Genomic DNA, 11,706 nt, shown 5'->3' with positions numbered 1-11,706 from the left:
TTTGCTCTAACTTCGGCTCTACTACATCAGAAGACGTGGCTCCTGTTGCTACAGCTTTTAGTAAGCGCACCAAAGAATTAATAATAAATTATTTGTTTAAATTGCTTAAATAACTAATTTAGAAGTGAGACAAATTACAAAATTCATTAAATTACCGATTAATGTGCCATTGATTCAATATTTCTACCAATGAAATAGTTTGGCAATTAATTAGTCACCCACCCAAGCAGCAGAAATTGATTGGCCTAACAGTGGCAGAAGAGTGGTTGAAACTGGCATGAATATTGGTCCTACATAGGCATTTGAGCAATCCGAGACTTTTTCCAACAATGGCCCTTCATTCATGCCAAGATTGGGCCTATACTCAGCCAGTCTAGCTACCAGCATTGACCCATCATTCACGCCTGGGTTTTGCCTACGTTCAACCAGTCTATCCACAAAGGCCCAACGTTCGTGCCAAGACTATGCCCATGTTCAGCCAATCTATTAATTATGGTCCGGCATTGTTGCCAATACTATGCCCGTATTCAGCCAATCTACGAATTATGGCCCGACATTCACGCCAATAGTATGCCCACATTCAGCCGATCTCTCAATAATGGCGCGAAATTCGTGCCAATAGTATGCCCACATTCAGCCGATCTGTCAATAATGGCCCTACGTTCGCACCAATAGTATGCCCACATTCAGCCAGTGTCAATAATGGCCTCAGGTTCGCACCGACTTGTGTCCGCTTTTCTACTCTTGATCTAACTTTTATAGGTGCCTATGAATTGCAAGGCCAGTGGGAAATTGTATGCGATCGGGGGTCCCACCTAGTTTTGTACCACACCTCTTGCTGGCCAACAACAATGCAGACATATTCCACTTGTTTTCCACCAGCCAGAGCTTGTATATGTAACATTTTACATATAAGCAGTCAGCAGACATACAAAAAAGAAGGAAGAGATTCAAGGAACGAAATTTATTATTGCATCTACGGTGCCAGTACATCGTGAAATGCACTGTGCCCGGAGCCGCTGAATCGATGAGTCATATCGGCACTAATCGCTGTACTCCTCTTTAAGAGAACTTTTGCAGTGCCTTGAAACAAATTCCTCGCCAAGCTCTTGCACGATGACCTGGCTGTACATCGCAGCTGCAAAGAGATATGCATGATGTGATCATGAGTGTAAGTACAACCATCACATAAAAAGACAAGAAATAAAATAACACATTGATATTAGTGGCGCGCAGTGTGCGAGAAGGTACTTGCAAGATATGTTGAGAGTATAATTTCTAAATGATGCTTAATATAAATCCCCACACTAAGAGTAAAATGTTGAATTGGATTTGTCAATCTTTTTCCACCGCATTGCTAATTTCTAATCCCAATTTTCAGTGTCACACCCTCAAATACATATTAAAAGTCATAAATAGAGATAAATATAGTGTTTAATACAAATCAATCTATTTTTATATTTCCTATAAAAATTACGTGTCTATTGCGAGCTGGTTGTTTGCCTTTTTGTTCCAGCAAAGTATGGCACAGGTGGTAGCATCTCCTCCCCATTGAACAGCTGTGAGCAATTTTTTTTCTCTATGAAATATAATATTCCATGCAAAGACGGCTTGCACAGTTTTGCGAAATGCGCTGAACGCAGGAGACCGAATACGCTTTATTTTAAAGTAAGCAGATTATCGATGTCGCTTCGCATGCATGTAACAGGGGAGACGGAAATCTTACTTGAAAACCACACGAAATCACTCTTCTGATAGTCCATGGGTGATTAATTCAGAGACAACATGGATAAAGTTCGCTGGGACCAGGAATTCCGCATGTTCTTGTACGCCTGCAACTGGCCAAGACAAAGGCACCCAGCACGGAAATATTACACGCAGCCAGAGAACTGCTGCAGTGGAAGAATACACGCTTCTGATACTCATCTGGCACGATAGACGACCGATGTAATGAACGCAACATGAGTCGGGCCACATAACACTCTGCCACGGTGATTGAAGAGACAGTCAACGTTCGGTAAATCCATTTCTTCAAAGCTGAAAAATAAAGTTCTCACGATTCTGTGCATGCCTTTGAGCTAGGCATTTCGCTGTGAAAGTTGGCATTCAGAAGTCGCGCCAGTGCTTTGTCGCTTTCTCTTTTCCTGCCGGAGAAAAAAAAAGGTCGGCGCTGAGTCAAAGCGGCAATTACGCCAAGAACCATATTCATTTCTGAACACATTTCAAGATAAAAGTATGGTGGTACTCACAAATAGAATCTTGCAGGCCAGGCTCCTGAATTACGTCATAACTGTCAAAACGTATCGGATGTCGATTCTCGACAACGAACGGCGTCAGGTTGAGCGCGCATGCTTCGTCGGCACGCTGGTTGTGTGGCTTTTCGCCACCTTGCTAGCTACAGGCGATACTCGTTGGGCGAGTGTAGGGAAAAAGGAGGAGATGACGATGGGACAGGTTTCTTATATTTTTCGCAGAATTTGCTGCAGCAAGAGAAACGGCAGCTGGAAAAGGGGTAGAAGAAAATCTAGGGAGCGTGGATAAGCGGCGTTGCGCTTAGTTGGGCGCGAGGGGAAAACAGCTTACAGAAGGTCAGTGTACCTAAGAAAAATCCCAAAGAATCCCAAAGAAAAAAATTACTCCTAGCATGTTGAGGGCCAGTGATCTTCCAAAAAAGAGGCTCGGCCCCGCAAAAGGCGGCTGTACGGGACTTGAAAGGGGGGGGGGGGGTGAAATGAGTGAAAGAATTCCGGAATGTCCGGAGGATGCGCCATAGGCAGTTGAGCACGTGGAAAGCGGCAAGGAAACGACAATGCGGAGAAGTTGCAAGTGGAAACGTGGAGCTTGGGCATGGATTTCGTCAAAACGGCTCCAAACATTAGCGTAATATCTGCGGTCGTGTGCCTCTTTGGTTGCAGCTGAGATAAATGTGTTACTATGAAAATACCGGAAATAGAAAACAATAACTAACATTAGCGGGAACAATGTATGTTCTTTGAGTGTTTCATATATGATACTTGTGGCGGACAAAGTAGGATGACATACGTCCAAGCAACACCATTCAACAATATAATCCAATGATTCGCTTCTAGAGTGACGAATACCCTACGTTTTATACACACCAGTGTAGGCAGGTCGGTCTGAGCCATAGTCATGCGGCCCACCCGTAAGTGTCTGCGCTAGCTCGAAATGACGCGTTGCGCTACTCAGCAGTGCACCTGTGCTCATTGGTATTAAGGATTCCCGCGAAGAAAAGGCAAACAAAAACGAGTGGAAATGCGATCGGGAAAAAAGTTCCGATCTTTAATTTGATAAACGTGATAATTTAAAGCAAAAACGTATGCAAGAGCCGTCGATATAGAATACCCAAAAAGCGCAGCAGAATAACAAAACAATTTGCTACATTAAAAAACCTAGCCACCTTATCTTCGAGGCTTCAGGAAGCAGCGCCGTTTGGTCGCTTATTTTTTAAAAATCTAACATCCATCTACATTTTCTTTCCCGTCTGCTGCTTCTTCACGCAGTAAATGTGCAGCAAGTTGTTCACGTCAACTGTTTATTTGCGATAAAACCAAAATCCCGTTTTACTCAGATCGTTTCTTCTCTTCAAACACGAATTTGAACCGGCAACCTATAATCGGGGGCTGTGGGTGTCCGCAGAGATATGCGAGACAGTACGTTAATTAGTGCGTTATTATACCATTCCTCGAATCGAAATTTCATTTTCTTGATTGTTACACCTCTTTCTCTCTTTCTTTTTTCTTTGGATACCATAATTACAAAAGACGCCGCTTTTCAAAATTCGTATACCTTCGTGAATGAATCTGACCTCTGCTCACTTTCGCGCGATAAATTACACCGCGCTTTTTACTGTAATTTCGCGTCAGTGTTCGACGCTAGCGCTGTTGTTGGTCGTAAAGAAGAAGTAAATAAACAAGTCCGAATATTGAAAAAAAAAACAGATTGAGAGAAATAACCACCGATAATCACAGGGATATCCTTTCGTGTGTCGTGGAGCGGCACTGCCAATACAGGGAAAACAGTGGAGAAGTAGGGTCATCGTTGCGGGTGTAATGAGGCGGCACTGCCAATATGGGGACGACAGCGGACATTTAGGGCCATCGTTGGAGGAGTAACTAGGCGGCATTGCCAATATGGGGACGACAGCGGACATTTAGGGCCATCGTTGGAGGTGTAGCTAAGCGGCATTGCCAATATGGGGACGGCAGCGGACATTTAGGGCCATCGTTGGAAGTGTAACTAAGCGGCATTGCTAATATGGGGAAAACATCGGACAAGTAGGGCCATTGTTGGAGGTGCAACTAACCGGCATTTCCAATAAGGGGGAAACAAAGGGCAAGTAGGGCCATCGTTGGAGGTATAACTAAGCGGCATTGCCAATATGGGAAAACATCTGGCAAGTAGGGCCAATGTTGGAAATGGCACATTGTGGCAGTGCCAATATAGGGACAATGAAGGCAATATTCGCCCTGTATAGGGCCACACATAGCAAACGGACTCCCAATATTGGGCCAGCGGTTTGTGCTGCCTGGGGCGTAATTGAAGCGAAGTTTTAATTTCCGTTAGCAGAACCGAGTGTCGTACGAATATATTATAATTATTATTATTTGGCATAGAGCGCCATGCATCCTGGGAAAAACGGGCTCGTACCTTGAGCCTGTACTACCCACAGCTCTGCCCCCCCCCCTTTTCGTGAAAGTCATTCTTCTTTTTTTTTTATGAAAGGGCTGGTTATACATGGAAATATATGCAGTTGTGCGTAACGATTCCGAGATGACATCTATGCTAATTCAGAAGGGCTTAACTGCTGTCTTTTGATGGCAATGATGCTGGTGCTGTTGGTCGCGTGGTATCGGTTTTATATCCGGTTTTAACGCGCATGCTACTTCGAGGTTTGATTTTAATGAAAAAAAGCAGCAGTTAAAATCCCGCAAATAAGCCACACCAAACTAAATTTAAGTTCGTGATAAAGCGGTCTCAGCAGTGGACATGAGATGGGAGGAACAGTCTTTAATAAATAGCCGATGACTTGAGCTCTTGAAGTAACCCGGGAGGGCTCCTTGCTGTACAAAAGCTCACTGGCCTCTCCTTCCCGCTTGATCCTGTCAATCAGCCGGAGCTGAGCGGCTGGGATGGCGGCTAGCAGAGTGTCTTCCCCAGGCTCAGCAGGGGCGGGAAAGGATGATGAAGATTACTGCGTTTTGTAGTGGTCAGGCCCTCAAGTATTCTGACAAGCTGAGATATATTCCATATGCTATGCAGTTAGCTGTTCGAAATTTTCCTGTAGGAGACAAGACACCTAGATCGCCCTCCAGTATTTCAGGACATTTAATTCTTTTTTTTGTTAGAAATATGCTTGAAGGCAACCATGAACGACGATGAAATTACGTTAACGAACTGGGACGGAAACAACTATTGCAAGCAGCATACCGATAATGTTGATTGCATGCTCCAAACGATATTCGTCACATACACGTATTTCTTGCTTTTGCTGCAAAGGATGTTTATAATCCGCGAATATTTGCCACTTCAGTCCCTTCACGGGCTTTTATTGGTTCGTGAGCGGCTGGAGCTGTGGGACCGCAGGTTACGCGAGGAGCGAAAGCACTAGGCAGTACAAGCAAAATGCTCTGATTACACTAGCTGCAATTGCAGTCGGCACAAAAGGCTCCCACAGATTAGAGCAATTTCAGCATTTTAGATTAATTTCAGATTAATGAGCTGCCTTTCATAAGGTACAAGATAAGTTACAAGATAACATGGAATGCCCTTCTATAACCGATAAGCTTGTTTAAAGTTGATAATAGACCTTAAGTGGAGTACGAACAGCGTGCCTTTCTCTGAAGTCTCCGTAAGGGTGGCTAAAGCGAACTTCGTGATCGGCAGCTACACAATCGCCTGCACGCCTCCGCAACTGAAGAATTCATGCCACTACAACCAAAAAGCATTCTAGAATCACGAAAATCTAACGCGTTTTGCCTTTCTGAGGCCCTTGGCGAAAGCGGGGTAGGCGTGAAATTTTTTCACGCATGTTTATGCCACTCACGCGTCCCAGGTGTGCTCAAAGGGTTGCGCTTCAAGCACATGCACTGCTACCCCGTCCGTCGCCGTCCACGCAATAGTGCAACAGAAGAAGAAGCTTCCGCAATGTGAAACGTAAGATAAGGGTTAAGAAAGTGTGAAAGCGCATTTTGTTCCTTTTTGCATTGTTTTGTCAGCGACACGCGTCAGATTTCTGCGCTCAGCAGTATAAAATCTTGCTGACCGAGTCAAGAGGGCAGCACAAAACATTTGTCTCCGTCTCAACCTGACTCCCTGCATCTGCTCCTTCGCCGCGGGCCATTTGTGAAGACAGAAAACAGCCGGAATGTTTCCGAAGGTGAGACGCTACTAAACCACACATTCCTTCTGAGAAGAAACGCACATATAACGAAAACATACCCGACAACGAAACCCAACTTCCACCAGACAGGGCAGCCCTTTTTCTAATGCATCATGGCTTCTGCTGGTATTATGGGAAACAGGGACAGTTAATGCCGATCCATGGATAAACGGCCACAGTAAAATGAAGACAGGATCTGCTAAATGTTAGACAGCAGGTGGAGTGGTGCGTTAGTTTGTGGACGAGCGCCAACGAAGGACGAATGATATATGGCATTCTTTCCCGTTCTAGAATTTGTGTAAAAACCTTACAGGCCTACTAAAAAAAATCTAACACTCTGATCCGCGTCTCTCCAGTGCTGTACGGGTGTTTCTGAATGGTTTCGAGACATTTTTTGCGCTGAAAAGTTTGCTGGAAATTTAGGAAGCACTTTCGAAAATTCCTGTACAAGGACAAAGGAATTCGATGTAGCAGAAAATTGTTTTCAAGACTAGACTATCAGACGCGATGGTTGCCAGTTGTTGAAAAAATAATTTAATTATGTAGTTGATTGATTACGTGTGAATGATAGCTTTACAACAAGCAGAGATGGTGTTTAGTGACAATAGAGAGCTCGAAGCGAAGGACAAGATGATGCCACAACAGTTTCTGAAAGGAAGAAAAAGCGGTTCCCTGAAGCTGTGCGGCTAGGTGTAATCGGGAACTTCTTGCTCCCCACAAAACCGAATGAGCGCATTAAGCGTGTGGTACGCTCGGTTCTAAAGCAGCATCCGCTGATGATGTGTTGCCATAGCCATGGCGTCAAAGTAAAGGTGCCCGCTTCATTTTACCATGGCTTGTATTTTTTTTTTCAGCGGCATAGCCCTGAGAAAAGTAAAAATGACCGCGCAGTTGGCGATCACTATGGAGAACCTTAAGAAGGTGATCACGTGGTACAATGCCGACGGCTGTTCTAACTGAGCTTAGCTTTGCTTTTCTGCAGAAATAAATGCCCAATATTTCTGTGCGCCTCACAGCTTTACGGAATGAGTTTTCCCACGTTTCAAAAAATTAATATGGCAGCGCCCTGTATAGGACTTCAGGCGCTGACCACCAGAGTGCTTTAAATTAGAACAGGTTTATGAATTCTAGTTAAGTACATGATTAAGACGAATTTTATAGTGACTGACAGCTGAAGCGGATGGGAGTTTGTTCGTGAGAATATATTTTTTGTGCTTTAAAATGAACCTTTTTAGAAAGCTTTGAAAGTGCAGACTTAACACTCACACTATTGGCTCCAATGGCTTGGTTATTTTGCACGAGAGAAGAAGACAGCGCTATAAACGCCTATCCCTCAATGAGGAAAAGAGCACATGTCGGGAATGCTGCCTCGGTCAGCCCAATCCGCCTATTCTTGATCGAAATATGAACAGACGCGATATAACATCAAAACAAATGAAACGCCATTCGTAAGCGTGGTTAGTTTGGTTTATGGTTTATGGGGTTTAACGTCCCAAAGCGACTAAGGCTATGAGAGACGCCGTAGTGGAGGGCTCCGGAAATTTCGACCACCTGGGGTTCTTTAACGTGCACTGACATCGCACAGTACACGGGCCTCTAGAATTTCTCCTCCAAAGAAATTCTAGCCGCCGCGGCCGGGATCGAACCCGCGTCTTTCGGGTCAGCAGCCGAGCACCATAACCGCTGAGCCACCGCGGCGGCATAAGCGTGATTAGCTTTAAGCCAAGTGTTAAATGATCAGACAAGAGATAGCTAGCACATATCGTCTCCTTACTTTCATCGCGCTGTTGAAATGAATGGAATAGAACAGAAAATCTCACATGAAAGTAATAAAGCACGTCAGTAAAATTTGATGAATCCAGCCCGACATGCCAACAAATCTAGTTACGAATGATTGCTTTCCTGTGCTAAATTTTAAAGCTTACATTATCAGCGGTTACTACCGAGAGGCTGTAATGTGCAGAAAGAGGTGCATTGCGCCGACGAAAAATTATAAGTGGGCAATGAAATGCTTTGGTTCGACTCGGGCATTAACTCTATTAGACCGTAGCAAGTGCATGATGAATTTTTTATTTTAGTTATATATACTGCAGGTCAATGTATTGACTCAAGCAGGATGGGCATACAAATGCAGAATACAACAAGGAGAACTTATACAATGCGAGAAAGAACACATGGCAAACAACTCATTAGTTAAAAGAACAACTAAATGAGAAAACTAATATTGGGTAGTAAATGGCAACAACACATCTCATGTATGATAAGAATGCGAAATACACAAACTCTCTTGGAAGGAAAACAGGATGGCAACTGCGAGATGATTTATCTTACAATTATTGCAATCAATCAATTTTACAGCTTTCCGCAGAGGTGAGGCTTCCTAGCTGTGAATACAGTTCTGAGTAAAATAGTTTCTGAATGCTTAATTGAGGCGATTTTCTACAGGCGCAACTACTGCTGCTCTTCCTGGCGGCGAAAGCTTACGGGCTACAGCACCACCACACAGCAGCCGGGTACCCTGGTCCTGGCTTTGGTGGCTATGCTGCTCCGGTGGCGGCCAATGCTTACCGGGGATACGCCGACTATGCCTCCGTAGGTATCATCATTGGCATCAACATTACGAGCTTAAATGTGCCCGCTCTAGGACAAAGGCCTCTCCATTATCTTTCTGATTGACCCTATCCTCTGCCAGCTCCGGCTACTTATCACCGCTATGATACCTTATCTCATCCGCCCACCTGGCTAGTGCCCCTCTCCGTGGCTCTTGTTTTAGCTTGGAACGCTATCCGCTACCGTTAAAGATGATAGGTTATCTTGCCTTCCCATCGCATGCCCTGCCTATGACGTTTTTCTTAACTTCGACTGAGATCTCACTAACAAGCGTTTGTTGACTGTCCCAGTCTGCTCTCTCCCTAACTTCTTTGGACATGATACTTATTTTCGCAGCTAGGAATAGTTGGCCTCATTGTCCTCAAAATGTGCTCATTCCTATTCATTAGCGTGTATGTATCCAGCCTATTCTCTAGTACAAATATTATATACCCGTAACTATATATTACATACAAAGTGTTTCAGCGAACGTGAACAAGTATTTTTAAAATAGACTTTTAGAAGTGTGAACGTGGCTTCTGTGATACAAAAGCACCTGCGCTGGAAGACATCAGGAAATAGGTGAACAGAGTTAACTTGTAAGCCGGTTAACTAACATCTGATAACGGCCTTGTTAATTACTGGAGTTACACACCTGGCTGAGATTAAACTTTTGGAGCCAATCTTTAGCAAAACACATGCCAGTTTTTTAGAATTTCGAAATTGTGATTATCCTCGGTGCACTGGCCGAACGAAGTTTGGCGAAATGGTGCCAAAATTCATAAGCTTTCGAAAAGTGGGCAGGCAAAGAACCCTTCCTGTGCATGTAACTAGACGAAATAGCCGAAATTTGTCGAGCCACAGTGCAAAGGGTAATCGCGTTCACGAAATTCTAGAAACTGACTTGGCTCTGATTAACGACCGGCTACAAATATGTAGTTTAAACCAGGTGTCTAAGAGCAATCGTTAAAAATGATCAGAAACTAGTTGAGCAGCTAAGAAGTCAACACTACTCAGATGTTTTCTGATATCCGCCAACACAGGTATTATTGTGCCGCAGAAACCCATTTCATACCTATAAAAGCCTATTTTTGAAAATTGTGGTTCGCGTTCGCCAAAATACCTTCAATCTATCACACTAACATTGGTAAAAAAGAAATATTTCCTCCCTTTGCGGGAAAAGTCTTCGAATAAGAGATATCACTTATATGATCTACTAAAACGAAATGAATGCCCGCCCTTAATTAATACGTTGTTCGAGAAAGTCTCGTGAAACGTGTGGAAGAGAAGAATGAACGAAAGCAGCACATTCACAGTTGAAATAACCGATGCCTCTCTGCCAACTAATCGTGGAGCACTAATTGATCCTTTTCACCTCTACTTTCTAGCCACCTCAGCCGTACAGCTTCGGCTACGACAATGTGGACGAGTACGGCAACCGCCAGTTCCGCAGTGAGCAGGGAGACTCCAGCAACGCGAAGACCGGATCGTATGGCTACAGGGACGCGTACGGCCTCTACCGCCGGGTGAACTACATCGCCGACGCCAATGGCTTCCGGGCCACGGTTGACACGAACGAGCCAGGCACTGCACCGAGTGCCAGCGCCGACGCGGTCTTCAACGCCGCGCCGGTCGTCCCACGGGTTCCTGGTGGTGCAGCAGCTTCATGGGCCGGGTTTCCTGCCACTGCCTACGGCGCCAGGGGTGTGGCCACCGGCTACAGAAATGCATACAGCGGATACGATGGATACGGATATGGGTCGTACGGTGGAGCTGCAGCTGGCTACGGCCGCGTTCCGTACGCCGGGTACGGCTACGCTCCAGGAGGTGGTGCTCTTGGTGGCTACGGGTACGGAGCGTCTTCTCCATATGCCTATGGTGGTCCAGGATATCCAGCAGGCCGGTATGATCCAGCGGCATATGGGGGACCCAACGGGTGGGCTGCCGGCCATCATAGTTACCGTCGGCGCTAATGCGTTCTCCTTGAAAACTGCTTGCATGAAAATGCATGTGGTCCAACTAGGAAAACACTTAATGCATTTTTCATGAGGGTGTGCTGCAGAAAATAAAACAAAATGAATCTGTTTGTCACTTGCTTTGACTCTGCATCTCTTTTTATTTTTGAACCCATATTATCATGACTGGTTGCTCTGAGCGCTGAAAAAAAGTTTTTGCCTATGTGGAAGCTAACCTTATTTCTGTTTTCCTGAATGCCACTGAGAAAGGATGGAAACCATTGCGCAATTTGATCGGGTTTCGTAGTCTCCAACTAGTTCCAATGAATAAAATCGTGTTGTAGGGAAACGGTTATGAATAATACCGTGTTATGTAACTGTGCTACAAACAGCCTTGAGAACAAGAACGAGTTAGTGACTGCTGTCGGACAACGGTGATGCAAAATTATTCAGGACTAAACGAGTTGCATGAAAGATATGCTAGGTGTTATGGAAGACAATCGCACCTCCCATCTTGATGGCGAGCTGACAGCGGACTTGCAGCGATGGGACTTACGTCCGTACTTTTTCCGTACAAGTCGCTCGTGCACACTTTTGAGCATGAACTGTGCGACTCCATTATTCCGCGGACTACACAGCCCTGGTACGGCGAGGTAGTCTATGTTTGGCTCCATAAACGTTTTCGTCTTCTCAGGCTCTGCAGCTAGCGCTGCCCTAACATCTAATCGATCCCGATGTTGGCTTTGTTTCGAGGTACGTACG

General features: G+C 44.9%; 1 protein-coding gene across 1 annotated transcript; it reads left to right on the top strand.

Moving 5' to 3' along the window:
* Positions 1 to 6,385: 6,385 nt before the first annotated feature.
* LOC149343539 (uncharacterized) lies at positions 6,386 to 10,962 on the top strand. Its single transcript, XM_089547000.1, has 3 exons — positions 6,386 to 6,397; positions 8,846 to 8,992; positions 10,378 to 10,962. The coding sequence occupies exons 1-3, from the start codon at positions 6,386 to 6,388 to the stop codon at positions 10,960 to 10,962; spliced, it is 744 nt and encodes a 247-aa protein (XP_089403126.1).
* The last annotated feature ends 744 nt before the right edge of the window (positions 10,963 to 11,706 follow it).

The sequence above is a fragment of the Amblyomma mixtum genome, chromosome 5 (genome assembly GCF_055824585.1).
Source record: "Amblyomma mixtum isolate Tamu chromosome 5, ASM5582458v1, whole genome shotgun sequence".
Lineage (NCBI taxonomy): Eukaryota > Metazoa > Arthropoda > Arachnida > Ixodida > Ixodidae > Amblyomma > Amblyomma mixtum.
Note: the sequence above shows the minus strand (reverse complement) of the source record. Positions and strands in the feature narration are given on the sequence as shown.

Coding starts and splice junctions, on each gene's coding strand:
- LOC149343539 (XM_089547000.1), top strand. Junction 8,993..10,377: donor GATACGCCGACTATGCCTCC/GTAGGTATCATC, acceptor TCTACTTTCTAG/CCACCTCAGCCGTACAGCTT.